Source organism: Eleutherodactylus coqui, chromosome 6 (assembly GCF_035609145.1).
Source record: "Eleutherodactylus coqui strain aEleCoq1 chromosome 6, aEleCoq1.hap1, whole genome shotgun sequence".
Lineage (NCBI taxonomy): Eukaryota > Metazoa > Chordata > Amphibia > Anura > Eleutherodactylidae > Eleutherodactylus > Eleutherodactylus coqui.
The window spans coordinates 170,634,692-170,657,483 of record NC_089842.1 but is presented as its reverse complement, the minus strand read 5'-3'; the positions used below and the strand labels follow the sequence as shown (position 1 = coordinate 170,657,483).

Genomic DNA, 22,792 nt, shown 5'->3' with positions numbered 1-22,792 from the left:
TGTTAGCTTTCAAAATGGCCATTTTATTGAATACGGCCCCTGACAGATTTGCCCCCTTTTTATTAACATGCCACACATAGGATAGCATTCCCATCCACCATTTTCCAATTATTCAGGGGTCTCCATACTTTTGGACCACCCTGTAGTTCTATAAGAATATTTGGGATACTTGGTCTGAGTGGAGAAAATACATGCCTTCCTTAGATATATTACAGACACATTGCTGGTACCAACCTGTAATATTTTTACTTGTGTTTTGGGTGTGCATGGGAGTAGATATTGTGATAAAACTACTGAGTAAAGCAAAGTATTTATCTTAGAAAACCCAGTAAATTAATTTGTATGGCAGTTATTTCCTAATGTACACTGGTATGTATATCACTATAGCATATAGCCATGGTCTTCAATCTGTGGTTCTCTATATGCAAGCCAAGAATTTCTTGACAGCAGGGAGAGTTGCACTTTTCCAATGGTTGGAGATCCAAGGGTTGAAGACCACTGGTATACAGCATAAACGTATGTCCTGCCCAAGATGGTCATACTAAGATCGAAGTTTGCTTCCTGCAGCCAATGAAGACCAAGCTGTGAGTTTTAATGTGGTCACCAAGTACTAAATCAAAGGATTCTTAGTACATTGACCTTGAGCAGCTTGGAACCCATGGCATGCAGGCCTTCTACTGGTTTATATGGGGCCAAAAAGAAAGTCTCGACCCTGTATTTTGTCTTTCCTAGTGAACAGTTATGGGGAAGATGACGAACTAACTACATCCTCAGACAGTGATGAAGAAGTGTTTAAGCAGTTTCAAATATCAGTGTCACGTTCTCAGAGTTTTCGCTCCACAGTATCTGAAAAGGCAACACAGGCCGGCTCTGAGGGCAAGCAAAAGTTCAGCCGCTTGTTGTCAAACCATGAAGAGCTGAGCACAGAGGCCTCTGAATGTGAAGGTATTGCTGGAAAATTGCAAGATTTTTGTTTTGAATCTGCAGCATTTTTACATTTTTGGAGCATGAGGAAAATCACATTATTTTTCTCAACCTTTTGGTATTTTTTTTTTTTCTCGTTTGGCCCCACTTTGCCTTAGGTTATTCATCTTTGTTTCCACGTGTTTCCTTTCACCACTTTGTGTGCTTCTTATATTTGTGATTTCTGTTTGTATATATTTTATTTTATCGCATATTTACTTGATCACTGCAATTGTGATTCAGTTATTTGTGCCTTTTGGCTTTTTTTCTTTTTCTTTTTGTTTGCTGTGGGAAAGTCTAGTGGAGCATATGGTAATGGAAGGGTTCTAGCCATTTAAAGTGCAAGTTGGTGAAAATAGAAAAAAACTATTTCCAGTAAATTTTCAATGCATGTTCTGCACAACGAGCCAGATTACCATTCGTTATTTTATCTTTGCTAGTTATTTATTGGCAGTGCATGACTGGCAGCCTTTAGTTTACGTTTGTACTTTTAAATATTGTCAGACCCCAAGATAGTATGTTATCTAACGAAGTGAGTGATACTCAGTTAATGAAATAGATTTTATTAATTCGATAAGTGTGCTCATATAATCTGTTTAGATTTGGATGTACTTAGTTACCAGTCCTACAATGAAGATGATCATGTATCCATACACTCTGCCCCGGCATCAGTGGCTGGTGGCAGTCAAAGTGCAACCAGACAAGAGGCTGCGTCCATCTGTAGTCGTCACATCACAGAGGGAAGTCAGGAGATGGAGACCGCTTTCAGCAACAATGGTTTTGAAGAACATGATGCTACAGATAACTCCTCAGGTTGGAGTCAGGAGGTAAGACTTTGATCTTGTTCATAATTGTAAAGTGAAGAAGAATATATAAAACCATTGGTATGCATAAGACTAGAGATGAGCGAGCACACTCGTTTAAGGCTGATGCTCGATCGAGCATCGGTCTTGTCGAGTAACTGATTACTAGACCGAGCACCATGCGGGGGGGGGGGGGGGGGGCAGCGGGATGGAGCGGGGGGAAGAAGGAGCATGGCGCTCGGTCGAGTAATCAGTTACTCGACAAGACCGATGCTCGATCAAGCATCAGCCTTAAACGAGCGTGCTCGCTCATCTCTACATAGTACATTGATCAAGATGAAGATATTCAAAGCATCAGTACTATATTCTTAAAACATAGTACTTATGTACATCGAGGTATTATTGAATTTCCAGGACTACTTCAAGTACTGCTGCTACTAATAAAATAAAATACAAGTTTCTCCAAAACTACTGCACAGATCCACACGGCAGTCATATAACTGAAATCAGTGTGCCTGTCAATACCTTGTGCTGCTCTCAGAGAGGGGTGCAAAAAGATGGTGACAATCTGTTTAATGCAGTAGCTATAGAAAACTATGGGCCCATCCTGTATCTCTGGATGCCTCTGATTTCGCATGGAGGTATACAGAGTTTGATTTTCCTTAGGTTTAATTCAGTTTTTGGCAGAGAAAAAAAAGTTGTGTCATGTTTCATCGATGCTATTTAAGACTAGTTCCTGATGAGCGTATTATGAGTATATTTGTGCACCCCTAAAATAGACAAGTGTCCTGACCCAGTTGCAGGTCTACTGACCCAAACTCAGAGCATCAGAAGTTCCTATGATGCTCTGAATTTGTTTAGTAGACCTATGGTCAGACAAGCACACTTATTCATATTTCAGGCACACAAATAACCCGCAATACACTTATATGAAACTGGCCTTAAGGAAATATAAGGGAATACTATACTAGGAATAAGGAGACTTCCCTAGAAGCAGGAATATGGTGACTTTTAATTTGTGGTACAAAAATGTATTCAACGCCTGAGCAAGAATCAAAAGTAGTATTTATTTACATACATTAATACTTGGTGGAGCCTCCTTTGGCCCTAATGACATTGGATACTCTCCGTGGCATACTTTCTACTAACATCTGATACACTTTAACTGGTATTTCCCTCTATTCATCCTGCAAATGTCTGTTGAGTTCTCTCAAAGGAGATGGACGCTAATAATATTTCCTGACTTAATGTTCCAGTTCATCCTAAAGACATTCAGTAGAGTTCAGGTCGGGACTCTGTGCAGCCAGTCCAATCGTGCAACATCCATATCCTCAAACCAACATAAAACAGTGTTGGATTTGTGACAAGGATCGTTATCTTGTTGAAAGTATTGCTGACCATTCCCAGAGTATTGCTACATTGTTGGCAGCACATTATTGTCTAGAATGACGAGGTACACTTCCGTGTTCATGGTTCTTGCCACTACAGCCAGCTGACCAAGACCATGCCACGTAAGACATCCCCTGACCATAATGGAACTTCTGCCGTATTTAACTGATGCCACAACACAATCAGGCAAAAGGGGTTCTCCAGGCTCCTCCACACCCCGGTACATCCATCTGATATGAAGATGGAGTAGGGTGATTCGGCACTCCATAGAACGTTCTTCCATTTTTCAACTGTCCAATGACGACGCTCCTTGCACCACTGCAGATGGGCTGATGCATTGCACTTCATGATGGATGACTTGTGTGCAGCGGCATAACTGTCCCGTATATCCAATAGAGTGCAGTTCCTGTCACTAACTATGGCTGACACCTCTAAGGGTCTGCATCCTATGTAACATGGTTTAGCACACGTAACATGCTAATATGACACGATCCATTCTACTGATAATAGTGTCCAAATCCTATTGGTAGGATAGTGTGCATGAGGTCTTAGCCCTAGTATAAAAAAGCCTTGGTATTAATATAAAAAAGCAAAAATTGAAAAGGGCACAATCAGTAAAGCTGAGCCTCTATTCCATTAACCTAGCCTCATTTACTCATTGAATGCGTCCTCTATACTTCTTCCTTTCATAGCTTCTCCATATTATTTTCATTTAATTTAATCTAATCTCATTAATTATGAATAGCACACTATGAAAAGAGGCAGATAGGTCTTCTTGGAAACGATGAGCTTTTAAGCTGGACTTCCCTTTCAGAACACGAACCATTACACCATCTCCATTTACTGAACAGCCTGCCCTCAGATCATGCTCACACATAATCCTATTTAGTCTACTTTTAGTAAAGTTAACCGTTATCCATGGAAACAATTGCATCATTAATCCGGCGCCCAATTAAACTTTCCAACTCGATAGCTTGGAGGGAGATGATCTTCTACCTATAAATTCTTTATAATCAAGGCTCGCTTGTTCTTTTGCATTTCCATTGAATTTTTTCCCGTCTGCCACGTAATAAACGCCCCCTATAATTATAACATTGAGCACCAAACTGTCTGATTATCCCATTTACATTTTGAATAATATTACATTTGCATACACTTCAATTGTTTCAGTGTTGTAATTACTGTATAAAAGCAGAATTGCTAAGTGGTTTATAGACATGGAATAGAGATGTTTGTTCCATTGTGAACTGTACATTATAATTTTATGCCTCTGAGGAATGCTGGATGAGGATTCAAGATTCACTACTCTACTGTTACAATAATGGAAATAAATGTTTGTGATAGTATATGCAAGGATAGAAGCGCATATTCACCTGAAATCAAGTGCTTGCTACTACATGATTCTCCGAGCCTTCTTCGTTTTCCAACATCTGACGTTCACACATTTATTCTATTTTTTCTTGGTTATGTTCATTTGTAGGAAAGCTAGGTGACAACCATATGGTCTTCCATGACAGCTTCTATAGAAGTTGCTGCCTAATCCATCTAGAAGACAGCGACATACACAGACGAGAGAGGGTCCTATAGCCCAATTATGTTGCCCGGTTTTACTCCGGGGACAGAAGTGTATGATGTTTGTTTCCCATCCACATCCTTTCCATGAGCTTTGAGACAATTCCTTATCCCTTAATTGCTAACAGTACAGGTCTCTGTAGAGGGAAGACCTGCATGCGCTCGCCACCTAATAGCAAAGGGAATGAGACCAGCCAGGACTGGAACCCTTCTTTCTAAGAGCCCAATAGCAGTCACATAGCCTTCCTCTTTGTATTGATTGTATTAATAGAAGGTGATATGTTGCTATTTAATTTGTCTAGAAAAGTTGACTGGCAACATTATGTAGGAGTTAAAATTCTACCCACACAGACTGTCAATCGACTTTCCTAGAAACAAATGTAATTAAGAAACAGCAGAATAATATTCTTAAAAACAAAGTGGAAGAAGAAAACTCAAGAATCGAGGCTTAAAGGGGTTGTGCCAAGTTATAAAGTTATTCCCTACTCAACAACTGGGACCCCCACTAATCCCAAACTTGGGGAACAGCACAGCACCTATGGTCTATTTAATCTTCCACACCTTGGGGAAATAGAGTGTAAGAAAAAGTTTAATAAAGTTAAATGTTAAAGTCCCAAGTAAAAAAAAAAAAAAAACATTTTTGGGCATCAGTGCATTCAATGCCTTGATCTTCTTCCTCTGGTTGTTTGGACTGCTGGGCATAGGCATACCATCAGGGGTCGCAACGGCGACTAGGCCCCTGCACTTCAGGGGGCCCAGAGGCCGTCCTCCACCATATACAGGTACACTTACAGTTCCCACTGTCAGCGGCCACGTGATTGGTGCGGTCCTGTCGACAGCATGAGCCAGAGATGAGAGTAGGAGAAGGGAGGAGGAAGGACTCGGAGAGTGGACAGGGGAAGAGGAGGGGGGATGGGGGAAAGAGTAAAGAGGCACAGACACAGACTCACGGCACAGCACAACACAGCATGGCATCGAGTGGAGTAGGGATGATGATGTCATCTCCCTGCTGCTTCCCTCCTGCTGACACTGTATAAGCTGCTCTCCTCACCAGAGAAGTAGTCCTGGCCCCAGGGTATGTATCTATCTATCTTCTTGTCTGCCTGTCTGTATGTCTTTCTATGTGTCTGTCTATCTATGATGCCGGTCTCATATCTATCTATCTATCTATCTATCTATCTATCTATCTATCTATCTATCTATCTATCTATCTATCTATCTATCTCTCCAATTTATCTCTCTCTCCTATCTATCTATCTATCTATCTATCTATCTATCTATGTCTATCTTTATCTATCTATCATATCTCTCTCTCTCCTAACTATCTTACTATCTATCTATCTATCTCATATCTCTCTATCTCTGAATCTCTCTCATATCTATTTATCTATCTATCTCTGAATCTTTCTCATATCTATCTATCTCTCACTCCTAGGCCGCATGCCCACTTGCAAGCATGGATTTCACTGCTGAATCCCGCAGTGAAATCCGTACCTGCCCGCAGACATAGAGAGGAAAAATACATTATACTCACCTCTCTGGACGCTGCGGAGCTTTGCTCTGTGCAGGCCGGATCTTCTTTCTTCCGGTCGACGGACATGTTCGGCACGCTGGCAGCGTGCCGTGCACATGCGCACCAATTTTTAAAAAAAATCTGCTCTCCCACAGCACAAAAGCAGCTGCGGCTATGCCGCGGATATGGAAGGCTTTCATAGGCTTTAATGGAAACCGTGGGAGCCGTCCGTGTGGCAGATCCACAGGAAAATGGAGCATGCTGCAATTTCTTCTCGTGCATGCGTCCCGCACGCTGGGAAGGAATCTCATCTGCATGCTTTTAGCTGCCCTACCAATGCTAATGCATCCCTATGCACAAAAAGACGCACGGATCTCCCGTGCGGGGGCTATGCGCAGATTTTATAAATAAAATCTGCATGTGGACATTGCCCCTCAGGTATAGGTATGGGGGGAGGGGGAAAAAGGGCCTGGGGCGGGGCCAAGCTAAACTTTTGCACCCAGGCCCCTGAGCCTTTAGGTAAGCCCCCGCTGTTGTGTTGACATCCTTGACAATTAATGATCAAACAGCTCCTCAGACCGATCCATGTTGATCATTTTGGAGGGTGCAGGGATTTGGCACTGTGTGAAGTAAGGGGGGGGGGGGGGTGCTCATGGCCGACTGATGCAGACTGACTGCTGTGTACCTCTACCTGGGAAGAAGAGGAGGTGGTGATACTTGAGGCATGTTGTATGATTCTCTGTATGACCTGTCTTGTTGCTGCAGATGTAATGCACAGGGAGAACCATGCCTCTTTGCAGAATATGAAGCTGTTGCTTCAGTGGGAGCCACTTGAAGTACCAACTTGGTCTGTCCTCTACCACCTCCACCACTAACATGTCCCTTGCCCCTTGCTTTCTTCATGATTCATTTTAATGAATTAATGAATTAATTTATTTTTTATTTAGTTTTTTTTTTTGGTTCACTTTTTAGTGTAGTTTTATGTAACTTAGCAGCTAACTTGCAGAAAATCACGGCTAGCTGTGTAGGGCATGAAAATAATTTGTAGTGGCCTGACTGGCAACTTTGAACGATGTCTGAGGTCATTGACATGCACCATGTGTATTTGCTGTTTCCCTGTTTGGTTTTCTTTTAGTTTTATATTATCAAAAAAAAAACACCTCCAACTAAACAAGCTGCAATCCCTAGGAGACGCAATATGGGAGAACAGAAGGCCACAGAGTATAGCTTGTATCTCAATGAACTGTTCCTGTTTGACGCAGTGTTACTAAATTCCCCTCACCCCACTGCTAGCTGCGTACGGTTTGCGAATAGTCGTAATAATTGGCGACTTTTAGCGACGTCTGAGGCCACAAACAGAGAACTTCAATATTACCGACACAAAAGTGTATTTTGTCTGTCTGCTTCGCTGCTATATACGTTGACAGCAGCAGAAATATACCGTCTCCCAATGTAATGAGCACATTTCATTTAGGCATATAAATGTGATGCAGCAACTTTCTTTGCTCCCTCCAATAGAACCCCGTTTAAGTTCCAGCAGTAATATATCTTCTCTAAAATCTGTCCCTATTAACAACAGACCACATGTTATATAGGCATATAAAGGTGATGCAGCTTCTCTGTCCTGTGCTTAGCTGTAAAATGGCTGCTGGTTACACTGTGCCTATGTTATTTATGGATAAGTCATGTGCAGTGTAATTCTCTTTTAAGAAGATACTCCTTAATACTGTAGCTTGCTGCTGTTGCAAAATTTTGGTTTTCCAAGTAGAAGATGCTTTAGATTCCTCAATATATCATTATTTTGCCTATTTAATACCTATTTTATGCAAACTGTTCTTTGCCTCTAGGAACAAGTGGACAACCTTGCTTCTCCCATCACCCATGTGCCAATTTCCAAATGTGGGGACCTAGATATTGTACTGAATTACAAAGCTGCAAGTCAAAAGTTGACCGTAACCATTGTGCAAGCCGAAGATATCCCAGATAAGGATCGTAGTGGAGTCAACTCTTGGCAAGTCCATGTTGTGTTACTACCAAGCAAAAGGCAGAGAGGGAAGACCGCTATCCAGAAAGGCTCCCAGCCTGTCTTTAATGAGACCTTTACATTCAACAAACTTGAGCCCGATGAAATCGCGAACAATGCTCTTCGCTTTCGTTTGTACGCTGTACACAACATGATCCGTGAAAAAATGATGGGTGAAAAGCTGTTCTCCTTAAAAAAGATTAAACCAGATGAGGAAATCAGAAAGACATTGGTTTTAGAACCAAGAAGCAATTTAAGTGTGAGTATACGTGTATTACTGATAAGTATTGGCATACTACAGTAATATAAGACCTTACAGGAAACCTCATCAATGGGATCTAGAAACTAATTAGTCAACATACTCTGTGTTTCCATAGTTCCCAGTGAATTTAATAGAGTTTGACTGTGTATATGCAGCCACCTTTCTGCAAGGAACCAGAATAGGGCACCCAAGTTCTCAGATTTGGTGGGGGTCACAAAAATTGAATCTCCATCAATGAGACTATCATGGCATATCAATTTGATTTTACCATTAAAGTCATTGATGTGACTACCTCTATTCCTGTAATCCCCAAACTTTATGAATCCTTTCTAATTTTAAGCAACAGGTTTTAGAGTGTAGCAGTTGTAGTTAGAAATAGAGATGAGCGAGCGTACTCGCTAAGGCAAACTACTCAAGCGAGTAGTGACTTATGCGAGTACCTGCCCGCTCATCTCAAAAGATTCGGGTGCCGGTGGGGGGCGAGGAGCTGTGGGAGAGAGCGGGGAGGAACGGGGGGGGGGGGGGGGGGCGGGGGGAGATCTCTCTCTCTCCCTCTTCCCCCTGCTCACTCCCGCAACTCACTGCTCTCCCCCGCAGGCACCCGAATCTTTTGAGACAAGCGGGCAGGTACTCACATAAGGCACTACTCGCTCGAGTAGTTTGACTTAGCGAGTATGCTTGCTCACCCACCATCCCACCCCCATTGGTAACACCAGACGGCTTAACAACCTTGAAGCAGAATTTCAGGCCACGTACCTTTTACATTAAGCCATGCTCTATGTATCACTTCACAGTAATAGTGCTTGGGTGCAGGTTATAAGGGTACCCTGTGATAATTGACTGCTCCGTACTGTGAACAACCAAATTGAAATCCATATTCCAGAGCCCTCAGGGGCCCATGTGCCATACCATCATGTAGCACATCCATGCCTTCCTATTCAAGTACGCTATTGTTATTTCAATATAGGGTACCAGTATTGAGCTATAGCGCTGGATCAGTCTTTTTGACTACACTCCATATACATTTAGCATGAGAAAAGTCAAGACTAGTTGTCACCATGAATAAGCTGAATACTATAACCAGTGTGTTAAGGAGTTTTATGTCATGAAGGCACTCAAAAAGAATAATCATTTTTGGACAAATATATATCTAATATGCATTAATGACTCTATTCTGACTCTCTATTCACAATTCTTCTTGCTTTCTATTATGACTATACTTTTCGCAGAACTAACTTTAACAGCGATCTTCACTCTTTTTGTTTTCTTAGAGTGGTGATTCCCAGCTTAGTTTCTCTGCCATCTCTCAAAGTGACAGTGTGTCATCCACTCAATCGCTGTCGCATGGCGGGGTGCCTGAGCTGCTAGTAGGGCTGTCATATAGTGCAACAACAGGACGGCTTTCTGTACAGATGATCAAAGGAAGTCATTTTCGCAACCTGGCTATCAATAGACCACCTGGTGAGTAGACACTCAACTAATATCAATATATTATGTAATGGTGCATGAAAGGATACTTCGTCTACCCAACAGAGACAAAGCTTTCTGTAAGGGCTATAGAACAGAAACATATTTAATGGAAGCTCTCAAGCTAAAGGACTAGAATTTGAAAGTATAGCTCATACAATTCTGTCATGTGGTTTGGGACAAATATACTCTGGACCTCTGTAAGGGTCTATTCACATTGCATTCCAGCATTCTGTCAGATGTATAGGATATTCCGACATATGCGCCCAATAAAAGGTACATATAGGCATACAGTGGCATATCTTGCCCTTATGGTATACCGCACAGTTTCTTTTTTTTTGCCAGATGCCTCTGCATATAAAAGTGTAGAGGATTACACTTTTCTGTACAGTAAGAATAAAGTATAGAAACGTACACCAGCCTGACAGAGGTAAAAAAAAAACTTGTTTCAATGTTGGCTGAATAGGGGCCTATAGATACATTTAAAGGGGTTGTATCCAGCTTACAAGTTTTATCCACAGGATAGAGGATAACTTGGTGATCGATGGGGGTCTCAAGGCTGAGACCCCTGGCGATCTTTAGAAAGTGGGTCCCATGACTCTTGTCCACCTCACTGTGGGCTTACTGCACCCCCTGCAGTGAGGAGGAGATATGCAAGCGCACTGACGCTCCAATCAGATTCAATAGGACTATGGAGATACCTTAACGCACTGCTTTGGTATTTCTGTCAGCTCCATTTAAATTAATGAAGCGCCGACTGTGCATGTCAAACAGCGCTCCATTCATTTTGATGTCCCTGCAGTGGAGAAGCAATACCCACAGTGACAGACAGAGGGCGATATGGGACCTCCCTTCCTGAGATCAGTGAAGATCTCAGCAATAAGACTCCCATTGATCAGTAAGTTTTCTCAAATCCTGTGGATAAGGAATAACTTATAAGCTTGGTACAACCCCATATAATGTATTTGTCAGGCACTTTCAATGTGAACATAACTTAGGAAATATACTAAGGATTAACCTTTTCCAATCCAATTTTGGATTCAGGGTTTCCTAAAAGGCTTTCTCTTTTTGCTGTTATACAACGTTGCCATCTGCTGGCTAAACCAGTGTGTGCCCGCCAGGGAGGCTCCGACAGTGGAGTGGCTGGCAATAGATGGCAAGAATACCCTGTCGGATGTCTTCTGACATTGGACGTGTACAAGCTTCAATGAGAATGTAGGAAGTCATCAGGTAGTGGATTGGAAAGGGTTAAAGCTATGAAGCTAAATTTACTCTGGGCAGGTCAACATGAGAAAATCCTTGCCCATAACATCAACATTGCTCTTAGCAAGTCAACAAAGCCAGAACAACCACCTAGGATGTTAACCCCTTCAGTGGCAGGTTTATTATTACCATGACATGCCTCACAGGGCAGGTTTTTTAAACTAAAAGTCAACAATGCAATTTAATCTCGCAAGTATTTATTAAGGAATGCAACAATCACGTTGCAACATTTTTTTGTAATGAAAGAATACATTCTAACAATTTTGGAAAATAATTTCCAAATTTTGGAGCAAGGAGATTTTCCGGGCGTGCCACTAAAGAGGTTAATAGAGATCAGTAGATATGGATTTACTTACACTATACCCCGCGTTCATTAGACAGTCAATATGGGCCATGTTGCATAGTAAGGGTCTGTTGCTGTAGACTTTTAGGGACAACTTGCAGCTGCACATCACTACATGTGTGTCCGTCTATGGATATATGCATATTAAACTGAAGGTTTTACTTACATTTTTAAAATGAAAAATCCCCTTTGAAGTCAAAGCTATACAGATCATTATTTTATCCAAACTTCGATTTAGAAGGGGGAAATGGTAAATGCTGGGGAGCCGCCTCCATTTCTATTTGTGCACTGTATAGCATTATCATTGAATCACAGTATTTTTACACTGATTAGTAGTATTTTACTTGTAGCTTGGTACCTCAGCCACTCTCCTCAGCCCTTCTTCCAAAAAGGAGGACAGTGACACAAAGGTCTGATCTTGATTCCCAGCTTATTAATACAAGATCGGCTTATCCTCTTCTTACTGCAAAATAAGCCAGATGAGGTCATACTACATTTTTTCCAGAAGAGTAAAAATACTTCTCCCACTATTTTTTAGGATTATCTTTAACCCAGAAGTACACGATTTTGCAATAATTTAAATTAAGCATACATAGGCATACATGGTGTTAAAGGGGTTGTTTGGTTGCAAACATACTTTTTTTTTTTTTTTTTTTAAATTCTTTATTTATCATTTTCTATACAATTACATATATTCGTAATCCGGTATCAGAAAGCAAACACATTCAACCGACCGATGCATTCCAGTCTCTATTCGGAACTATGACTCTGAGATATTAAATGGACTCTCAGTTTCCTTGTCAACTTCTTTTGTCGTTTAGACTGGAAAGCGATTGTGTGCTCGGTCTGGATATCTCCAGCTGGTTGCTATTCAGGGTTGAATGGTCCTTCTAGTATTCTATTCATACTAGATCTCTTGTTTGGCTTCAGATTCTTTTACGTCTGGTCCCAAAATTATCTAAATCTATCTCAAATAACCATGAACTTATTTAACGGGTGAGCTTTGGACAAAACATATACGTAGGGAAGAACATTAGGGGTTCTGACATTGGGGGGGGGGGGGGGGGAGGGATTAAGTATTCTTTAATTGCTGGGGTTTAGGAGCCTCTGGTATTCTGGCGAACTTTGGAACTCCCGCCAGTAGTACCATGTTTTTGCGAACTTTTCTTGGGTTCCACTTAGTGTCGCTGTAAGGTCCTCCATCTCCATCAGCCCCTGCATCGCGTTGAGCCATAGGGCCACCGTTGGAGGGGTGGTCTGACGCCATAGTCTCGGTATACATGACCTCGCCGCACTGACCAAGTGCCGTAGAATTGAATTCTTGTACGTCAGTAGGGGGATCGTGTTGTGATGTAGAAGAAAGAAAGCTGGTGTTTTAGGAATTGGGTGTTGGGTAAATCTGGAAGAAATCTGCCAGACCTCTTCCCAGAAGCCCGCCAGCACCGAGCAGTCCCAAAAAATATGTAGAAGAGTCCCTTGTTCAGCCCCGCATCTCCAGCAGAGAGGGGAGACTGATGGGTATATTTTGTGTAGCCGCGAGGGCACCCTGTACCAGCGTGAGAGTAGTTTGTATCCGGCTTCTTGTATCTTACTGGATATCGAGGAAGAATGTGTGAGTGTATATATTTTTTCAACTTCCGGCGGGGAGAGAGTGATCCTTAGGTCCTCCTCCCATCTCTGCACGAAACCCGGAGGGTGGATGTCGGCTTGGAAGTTGAGGATGTTGTACAGGCGTGACAGAGTGTGTCTGGAGGGCCCTTCCACGCTACATATAGATTCAAAGTGAGTTTTTGTGCGGGTAAATGTGCTTGGGTGGGGAAGGGATCTGAGGAAGTGTCTCAATTGTATTGTCTCCCAGAAGGGTACTGGGTGGGGGTCTGTTAGCCTGGCTAGGGTGTCCGTCGTTACCCAGCAGTCTTCCTGCAGGAAGTGGTAGGCTCTGAATTTGCCTTCCTGGAACCATATACGGAAAGCCTTGCTCTCGTTACCCGGCGGGAATGCTGGATTCCCCAGTATTGGAAACATTGGGGAGGGTTTGGGTGCAATGTCTGGTCTTGCGAAAACTTTGTTTACTGTCGCAAGGGTGGGACCAATGGTAGGATGTTGGGCCAACTCCGGCGGAGCCCGCTCTTGGATCCAGGGGAGCACCACGAGAGGGGTGGGTGTGGCTGCTTGTTCTATGGTAGTCCACTGTTTGAGGACCCCGTGTCTATGCCAGTCCACTATCCGTGCCAGATGTACCGCTTGATGGTAGCGGGAAAAATCTGGGAGGCCCATTCCCCCTTCTTTTTTTGGTCTTGTCAAGATGTTACGTGCTGTACGTGGTGGTTTGTCTTCCCAGATAAATTTCGTCATCAGGGATATTAAGTGTTGAAAAAATTGTCTGGGTATGTTGATAGGGAGCGCTTGTAGTAAGTATAGGACTCTGGGCAGGATATTCATTTTGAATATCGCGCATCTGCCGAACCAGGAGAATAGGCCTTTTGTCCATGCATTTAGGTCTGTCTTAATTTTGCCTAGGAGCAAAGGGTAGTTGGCTGCATACAAATCTCCAGGGTCCGCTGTAAGATTGGTACCCAGATATTTAATATGTTGATTCGCCCAGGAGAAGGGGAACGAGCTTTTTAGATCGCCAACTAGTGTTTGAGGGAGAGTTATGTTGAGGGCTGCTGATTTATTATAGTTGATTTTAAAATTAGATAACTCTGAATATCGTTTGATTTCGGCTAATAGATTTGGTATTGAGATTCTCGGGTTTCTGATGAAAAACAATAAGTCATCCGCATATGCCGCGATCTTATATTCCGAGTTAGCTAACTTGATCCCCGACACGTTTGGGTTTTGGCGTATGTGATTTAGGAGAGGTTCCAAGCAGAGGATAAAGATTAATGGTGATAGGGGGCAGCCTTGTCTCGTGCCGTTCAAGATGTTGAAGGGGGAGGATATTTGTCCATTCACTCTGACCGCTGCCGTAGGGCGCGAGTAGAGGCTCTGGACCCACCGCAGCATTCCAGGGCCCAGCCCCAGGTGAGACATAGTGGCAAACATACTTTTTAAAAGAGAACCAAATGAATTAAAACAAGAAAGCAAGCAATACTTACCTCTCCTTGCCCTGGCTATCCAGCTCTGCAGTCCCACCATTCTTTCGATGTGTGTCGACAGCGGAAGTCAGTTGAGAATTGCCTGCCAATTAGAGGCCACAGTGTCACTATTGCAAACTCCTGGCATCATGGTGCCCAGGATGTAAGCGTTGATGCCAGGAGAACAGGTGGTGACACTGCGTCATCTGATTGCAGGGCAACGGTCACCTGACCTTCGCTGTTAACACACACCAAGAAAATGAAGGGGCTGCAGTGCTGGATTACTGGTGCTGAGGAGAGGTAAGTATTGTTTTTTATTAACCCTTTGCAATCCAATTTTGGATTCAGGGTTTCCTAGGGGGATTTCTCTTTCTGCCATTATACAATGGCGCTATCTGCTGGCTAGAGCCAGCACTGCAGTATGTGACATGCTGGAGAGGCCCCCAACAACAGAGCAGCCAGTAATATACAGTAAGAATACCCTGCTGGATGTCTTCCAATATCGGAGCTGTACAGCCTTCAGTCAGAATGTCTTTAGACGTCAGACAGTGGCTTGGAAAGGGTTAATTTAACTCATTTGGTTGTAACTTTAAAAAGAATGTTTGTAACCAGACAACCCCTTTAAAATCTTGCAATTTATGCAAGTAGAAATTACTATAATGTGTATCAATGCTTCCCAGCAAAGACAGAGAATTTAGGAAATTCTAAGCCTATCTTGCATCAAATACTGAATATAAGGTGTTAAAAAAATGTGTGAAGTCACATAAATGATTCTGTCCTAAAACAAATGCAGAGAAAAGTATTTGCCACAGTTGGTTGCACATAGTAACCAATCAGATAACAGATTTCTTTTTGCTACCTCTGTTGGGAAAATGGCCATACTAATAATGCCACTTTTTCTACCCCATCAGTAATAATGCTACATTTTCTGCCCTACACAGTAATAATGTATATTTTTCTACCCCACAGAGTAATAATGCCACCTCTCCTGCCCCCACACACTAGTAATGCTGCCTTTTCTGCCCCCATACAGTAACAATGCCCCAGTTTATGCTGTAAAATAAGAAGCTACAAGATACCTCTCTCCTTCCCCCACCACTCAGCTCCACTCCTTCCTCTTTTCAGGGTAGCGCATCTGAGGCCAGGAATTGACTGCAGCGGTCATGTGCCTTCTTGCCGGAAGAGAGAATGTTGTAGACCAGTGTGTAGGGAGCGAGAGAGTATCTTGCTACTTTTTTTATGTACATAGTGATAAATCCTTTTCTGTAGCCGTGCCTCTCCACTCCAGGTCCTCAGACATTGGAGTGAAGGAGGAGAAGAGATGGACGGTCAGTGATAATTATCAATGTCTGTGCACATCCACAAGACACAGTGTACTGTGTTGTGCTACACTATTTCCGTACAGATGGGTTAGGGCCCTTTTACATTGGCAGATAAATTGTTCAGATTCATGTGATCTAGCGAGAATCTGAACAATTATAGAATTCTCATTTAGTGTAAATGCATGTACTGACTGAACAGTGAATGATAATTTGTTTTATTATCATTCCTTGATTCGTTTCTGCATGCATAAAAATTTAACGACATTCGACCCGCATAAACAGGTAGTAGTCATTCATCTATGAACAAATGCCTGTTTAGTGTGAATAGAGACGGGAGGGCCAGAACAATCCCCGGCCTACTCTGCCTCCATTCTCTGAACGATGATCATTCCTGTGGGGTGCCTATATACTCTTTAACTTGACTCTTAATGTGATGTGGTATCATGGTGTGCTATGCTATCAGGGTGCTTTATTTACACAATGAATTACTTTAGAAAGAGTTTTCTTGTGTTAAGATAAGAGAACAATAGCTTTTTAATGGGTTAAGATAAGATAATGTTGTGTGTAGTGCTATCATAATCAAGGTAAAATTTGTCCTATCTGTAGCTCCCATTCACTTGAATGAGAGCTACGGAATCGGTGCTCGACTGTTGATCGAGAACAGAGGGCTGGTTCTCCCATCTTGGCCATGAAAAGCTGTGATGAGAACACTCCTCCTGGTCTCCTGAAACAAGGTGCCTTATGTTTGCTCTGGCAGCCCACTTACTGCATCATGGTCAAGGAGAAAGCTCCTTACTCATTGGTTGTACATAAGGAGCTGAGGCACAGCTCAGTATTGACCTCAGTGCCATGCGTACAAGCATGCATGAGTTTGTTCTGGTTATGGAAGAGTACATTCACCAGTCCAAGCATCAATGATACCTGAACACTAGAGATGAGCGAGCGTACTTACTAAGGCAAACCACTCGAGCGAGTAGTGCCTTATGCGAGTACCTGCCCGCTCGTCTCTAAAGATTCGGGTGCTGTTGGGGTAGAGCGGTGAGTTGCGGGAGTGAGCAGAGGGGAGCCGGGGGGAGAGAGTGAGAGAGAGATCTCCCCACCCCCCGTTCCTCTCTGCTCTCCCCCGCCGCTCCTGCCCCCCGCCGGCACCCAAATCTTTTGAGACGACTGGGCAGGTTCTCGCATAAGGCACTACTCGAGTAGTTTGCCGTAGCGAGTACGCTCGCTCATCTCTACTATACACGCATTATTGTGACCTCTGGATCCAGATGAGTCTGCTTTTTTTTTTTTAAATCAATATATCTTCTGATTAACAGAAACAATACTGCTATGTTAAAAGTAATGACTTTTTGGCGTTATTTGGTACTTCTGAATACGATTGAGAAAGTTGATTCACTTTTCATCCAGAAGTAAAGTGATAACTTGTAAAGAGTTGTGTTCGTAATTTAAAAAATATGATCTGCTAAGAAAAACGGTAAGGTAAGCGAGAAAGGTTCTGTAATACCAATCAAAAGTAACAAACTTATCTGATTTTACAGTCCTAGAGCAGCAATGGGATCTTGCTTTTCTTGGCTAAAATAATTGGCAAAGCCTACAGATATAGAATGGTTTGTACAAAGCAGAAGGAATTTGCGTAGGTTCAAGGTTTTATGTGTATAGCCAGTGTCTTACAAAAGGATGGATGAATGACTGTAATAGCAAATGAGGCTTTAGTAGTAATGTGCTCAGGGTCTGCATATAACTCAGATGACTCATGAGTTACTTTCCTTTGACCGGGTCTTCTTCGCTGTCTTTCTACGCCTCCATTCCCGAGTCAAACTTCAAAGTATGATTTTTCTGAAATGCCACAGCATTTCAGAATAAAACATACATGTGGGCAATAGGCATAGGTATCCTGGGTTCATGCTGTCCGGTGGCAGATTCCCTTTATATTACATTTAGTTTTCAGCATGATATGTTTGTTAGCTATAATACCTAGCATCCTGCTAGAGGAGCTTGTCTTAAGGGACACTTTTTGGTGTTAAGAGGCTTTCCCAAGGCAAATATATTTTGGGTATAATGGTTTACCTGTGTTCAGGTTGGGGAAGATACTGTATGCAAAATATGGTTCGATTGGCCTTCCAGAAGGCTGCCATTGAACCAGTGACAGGGTCATTGACGCCTAGCAAAAGACTTATCTTAAAGGGGTTGTCCAGTTGTAAACTATTGATGGCCTATCCTCTGGATAAGTTATCAATAGTAGATCAGCAGGAGTTTGTTGCCCAGGACCGCCACCGATTAGCTGTTCTCTGGGCCACTGTACTTGTGTACTGAGCTGGTTCCTGCAAGAAGCAGGAAGCTACGTTCTCACTGTAGTGGCCAGGTTTGGTATTACATGCAAAGTTTCCATTCATTTCAATGAGACCTTGGCCTGCAATACCGAGCCTGGTCACTGCAATGAGAGTGCAGCTGTCTTCCTACATGAATCAGCTTAGTGTACAATTGCATTGGCCCAGACAAATCCTGAAGATAGGCCATCAATAGTTTATTGAAGCTAACTTTGAAGTTGATCACTGGTTGTAAAATTGTCTCTTGATTGCACATGTCTATGAAAAACTCTGACTTGTTGGATGTTTTTGTCACTTCTCAAGTATAGTTGTCACATTTAAGAAATGCCACTACGGTGGTCAGCACATCAATACTATATGGTTCAACCTAGTCATGGATGTATACGGAGATCTATCTGCATGTTGTTGCTGTAATGAATAGCATTGTCACCTAAAATATCAGTCTAACCAGATTAACTATTCTTCATTTATCACTTCACTATGTACAGTCACTAATGTATGGCCAGCAGTAGCTCTTACTACTCTTTAGGGTTCGTTTATAGATTATCTGCATGGTGTTCATAGTGATTTAACCTGCATGAGGGTTTGTGATGCAATTAAAAATGGAGATACACATTCTATTTCACTGTATGGTGGGCTACCATTTCCTTTGGTGATTCTAATGTAGCCTGTTCATCACCAGCAACAAGGCACTGGTCCTTGGGAGATAATACAATCAAGATAAAAAGGTTGTAGATAGGCATTTTGATCATATGATACAAAGTCAGTAATATCAAAAGGACATGATGTGTGTTAAGGATCTTTCAAGATTACTTGGCAATGCCGTGCGACTGTGGCAAGATAGAATGAGTAATTGCCTTCTAAACACTACTGAATATAACAGCCCTAGTTACCAGTTTTACACCTAGAATACTAGAATATCCTTTTCAGAACTTTCTTCACAGGTGTCACAGGATGTGACACGGGAAGTGTTTTCACACTTTTTTCAGTGCATAATCCTTGACACAGTGCAAAATTACACTTCATACTAAAATAGAAAAAGAAAAACAAAAAGACGTAAACCATTGACATTGAAGGGGCATAAAAATGATGTTCCAAGGGGAATCTTTTTATGTACTTTGAAAAAGAGAGGATACAGGAACATGAATGATATTGTAACTCAGCTTGAAATCTTCAAGGAGCTTTCCAGAATTACAGCATTAGGTTATCCTTAAGATATGCTATCAATATCAAATTGGTGAGGGTCCGATTGTTGTCACACTCCGCGAATCAGCTGTTTGAAGAGGCTGCAGTGCTTCGGGAATGCATTTTTAGTATTTACATTACTCTGTACACCTGCATGCCATGTATTTTGATAGCACCTGTGCTGGGTGTATGCAGAATACTCCAAGGCACCAGAGGCACTGGTGTAACTATAGAGGATGCAGTTGCACCCGGGCCCAGGATCCTTAGGGGGCCCATAAAGCCTCTCCTCTCCATATAGGGAGCCCAGTACTATGAATAAAGCATTATAGTTGAGGGCCCTGTTACAGGTTTTGCATTGGGGCCCCGGGGCTTCAAGTTACGCCTCTAACCAGAGGTATCCAAAATAAAATACAGTTTTTAGTTATCCCAGGCTGTATTTACCTTATGCTTGCTTAACAAATAGGCTATGCATGGCTGAAATGTCCATTGCTTTGCACTTTTAAAGAATGAGATATATAAATACTGCATTTTATTTTGGGAACCTCTTGTGCCTTGGATTTTCTCCATATATTATTACAAGTTGTGGTTTGTGCAAAGACCATGCTGCTTAGCACAAACGAGCAGGTGGTGCATGGGGAACAACTCTGCTTTTTTGCGGATATTGCAGGTTTGTCCTGTTCAATTTAAAATCATGTCTGACTTCTATTGATCATAGTGCTTCACTCCTCTTTAAAGGCCCATTTAGACCCAACGATTCTCACTCAAAATTCGCTCAAAGCTGTCTTTTGAGCGATAACAGTTGCATCTAAATGCACGGACATCGTGCAGTTTTCATGCATGAGTCGTTACCCGCTCAATTCTAGTTTTCTTGAATTGAGCCATGAACTCTTATCAGCTGTGCAGGCTGGTATCACAGTTGACAGCGCTGATAAGATTCTTACAGCCCTTGTCCTGCTGGTAGTTCACAGCGGGACGCAAGCTGTAAGCACAGAGTACAATGCAGCTGTTTGCTTATGCAAAACAGCTGTATTGTTTGCCGAGTGATAGCGGCCATGTCCAGCTCCACATGCATAGCTCTTAAGTAGCTACTTAGCTACTATAGACCGTGCAAAGATGATCGCTCAAAATTGTCACTCAAATTATTGTTTGAGCGATCATCTCTAAGTGTAAATGGGGTCTAAGTCATGTTCTTAATCTGTGAAGCTGAGATTTGTAAGCTGTTAGAAAAGGTCCAAACTTTAGAGATCTCCAATAACTATTTTCTTGTTGTAGAGTCTGTATAACTCCTCTATATAGCAAGCTGTAATGCTTCTCTTGATATAGTTACCAACAGCACACAGCTACTACCTGCTGTTTGCTAAAGGCTGACATAATCTATCTCTTTCTACCTCCCTGAGCAAGGTTATGGGAGATATGAGCAGTGAGGAAGAGAAGGTTATATACAGTAAAGAAGACTGCATCAGATTATAGGGAGGGACGAGAGTTTACTTGGTAGAGAATGCAGTGAGGATGAGCAAATCATACACTCCATTAGTATTGGTCTCTGCAACCAATCACATGGGAGAATCTCCACTGAGGCCTATGATTAGCTGAGTGGTCACATGCAAAATGAACAGCATGTGACAGCCCACCTGCTTCTTTTAGGTTTTGAGCAGTGACTCCCAGAACCCAGGGAGCCTCTGGAGCAAGTGAGTATGCATTTTCTCTTTATTTTGCACATTTAGTTTGTTTTTTTTAAGTTCCGCAAAATGCTTTTATTGGGTTGTCCCGTGAAGGCAACTTCTTTCCATTTGCCCTATTAGGATACATGCATTTGAATGATTTTAAGTGTTCTATGTTTTTAATTCTAATAGTTAATATGATATCAAGCAAACTAAATTCCAGATATTTTTTATTTTTCGACAGATACCTATGGAAAACTCTCACTTTTAAATTCCATTGGCCATGAACTATCACGCTGTAAAACATCCATACGAAGGGGCCAGCCAAACCCAGTCTACAAAGAAACCTTCATTTTTCAAGTGGCTTTGTTTCAGCTTACTGATGTCACACTGATGATTTCCATATATAACCGACGCACCATGAAAAGAAAGGAGATGATTGGTTGGATTTCCTTGGGCCAGAACAGCAGTGGAGAAGAGGAACAAAGTCATTGGTTGGAAATGAAGGACTCAAAGTGTCAAGAAGTGTGTCGATGGCATACTCTACTTGAAGCCTAATGAACTATGTAATTATTGGGACTTGTTAAGATAGAAGTATATGAGTACAAATTGGTATGGAAAAAGTGAAGAGGCAGGAAATATTTTTATCATACTATAATTTCTAGAACATGTTGTTTGACAAATAATTTGCACTTTGCCAGATTTCTCTATGGATAATTCCAGGAGAGCCTATTTTGTCAATACATGCTAAAAGCTGGCATTATAGAAAATTATGAGCCAATGATCTACTGAATAGAACTATATAGCAGGACCTTATATTAGGGGATTCAGGATTGTCCACTGCTTCACACCTGTATTCAATAAATGTATGTATGTAAGTAGAAATAATAATATGTACTAAATTGTAAACCTCACTTTTCAAAACTGTTTGGTTTCTGTGGGCAACAAAGCCAGACTTTCTATCAATCAGATCAACCAAAAGTTAAGGGGTTTTCTAGTTGTAAACTATTGATGGCCTATTCCAAGGATAGGTCATCAATAGCCAATTGGTGGGGATTCGGCAACTGTGCCTCCTGCCAATCAGTTGTTTACTTGGCCATTGTTCTTTTGCACTGAGCTGATTCTGCAGGAAGCAGATAGCTCCGTTCTTACTGTAGTGGCCAGGCTTAGTATTGTAGGCAGTGTCCCCATTCATTTCAATGGGCACTTGGCCAGTAATACCAAGCTTGGCCACTGCAGTAAGAATAGAGCTGTCTGCTTCCTTCAGAAATAAGCTCAGTACAGGAGCACATCAGCCCAGAGAACAACTGATAGGTAGGGTTCCTATAGATGGACCCCCACCAGTCTACTATTGATGACCTATCCTAAGCATAGGCCATCAGTCATTTACAACTGGACAACCTCTTTTACGTTTATTAGTTTTGATGAGCAACAAGGACAGTTTTTCTGTGACACCGCTTTCTATGAAGCCCGTAAGTGAACCTCCAAGTTGGAGTCACTTTAATTGCTATATTCTGGAGTGGCATTACGGGTGATTGCCTTATGCAATTTTATTATATAGTTGCCCAATGTAGAAGTGCAGTAGCCATCAGAACATTGTGATAGCACTGCCCTGACAT

The 22,792-nt window shown here is 42.1% G+C and overlaps 1 protein-coding gene across 3 annotated transcripts in view; it reads left to right on the top strand.

Moving 5' to 3' along the window:
• The window catches only part of SYT16 (synaptotagmin 16), a 59,692-nt gene extending 37,291 nt beyond the window's left edge, over nucleotides 1-22,401 (top strand). The window contains exons 4-8 of one of the 3 annotated variants that reach the window (XM_066608197.1): nucleotides 733-945; nucleotides 1,564-1,790; nucleotides 8,088-8,522; nucleotides 9,797-9,986; nucleotides 21,418-22,401. In XM_066608197.1, the coding sequence (XP_066464294.1) occupies nucleotides 733-945; nucleotides 1,564-1,790; nucleotides 8,088-8,522; nucleotides 9,797-9,986; nucleotides 21,418-21,731 (1,379 nt within the window). In that variant the 3' untranslated portion in view covers nucleotides 21,732-22,401. The remainder of the gene's footprint in view (nucleotides 1-732; nucleotides 946-1,563; nucleotides 1,791-8,087; nucleotides 8,523-9,796; nucleotides 9,987-21,417) is intronic. The other 2 variants (XM_066608195.1, XM_066608196.1) reach the window with 2 other exon arrangements.
• Nucleotides 22,402-22,792: the final 391 nt, after the last annotated feature.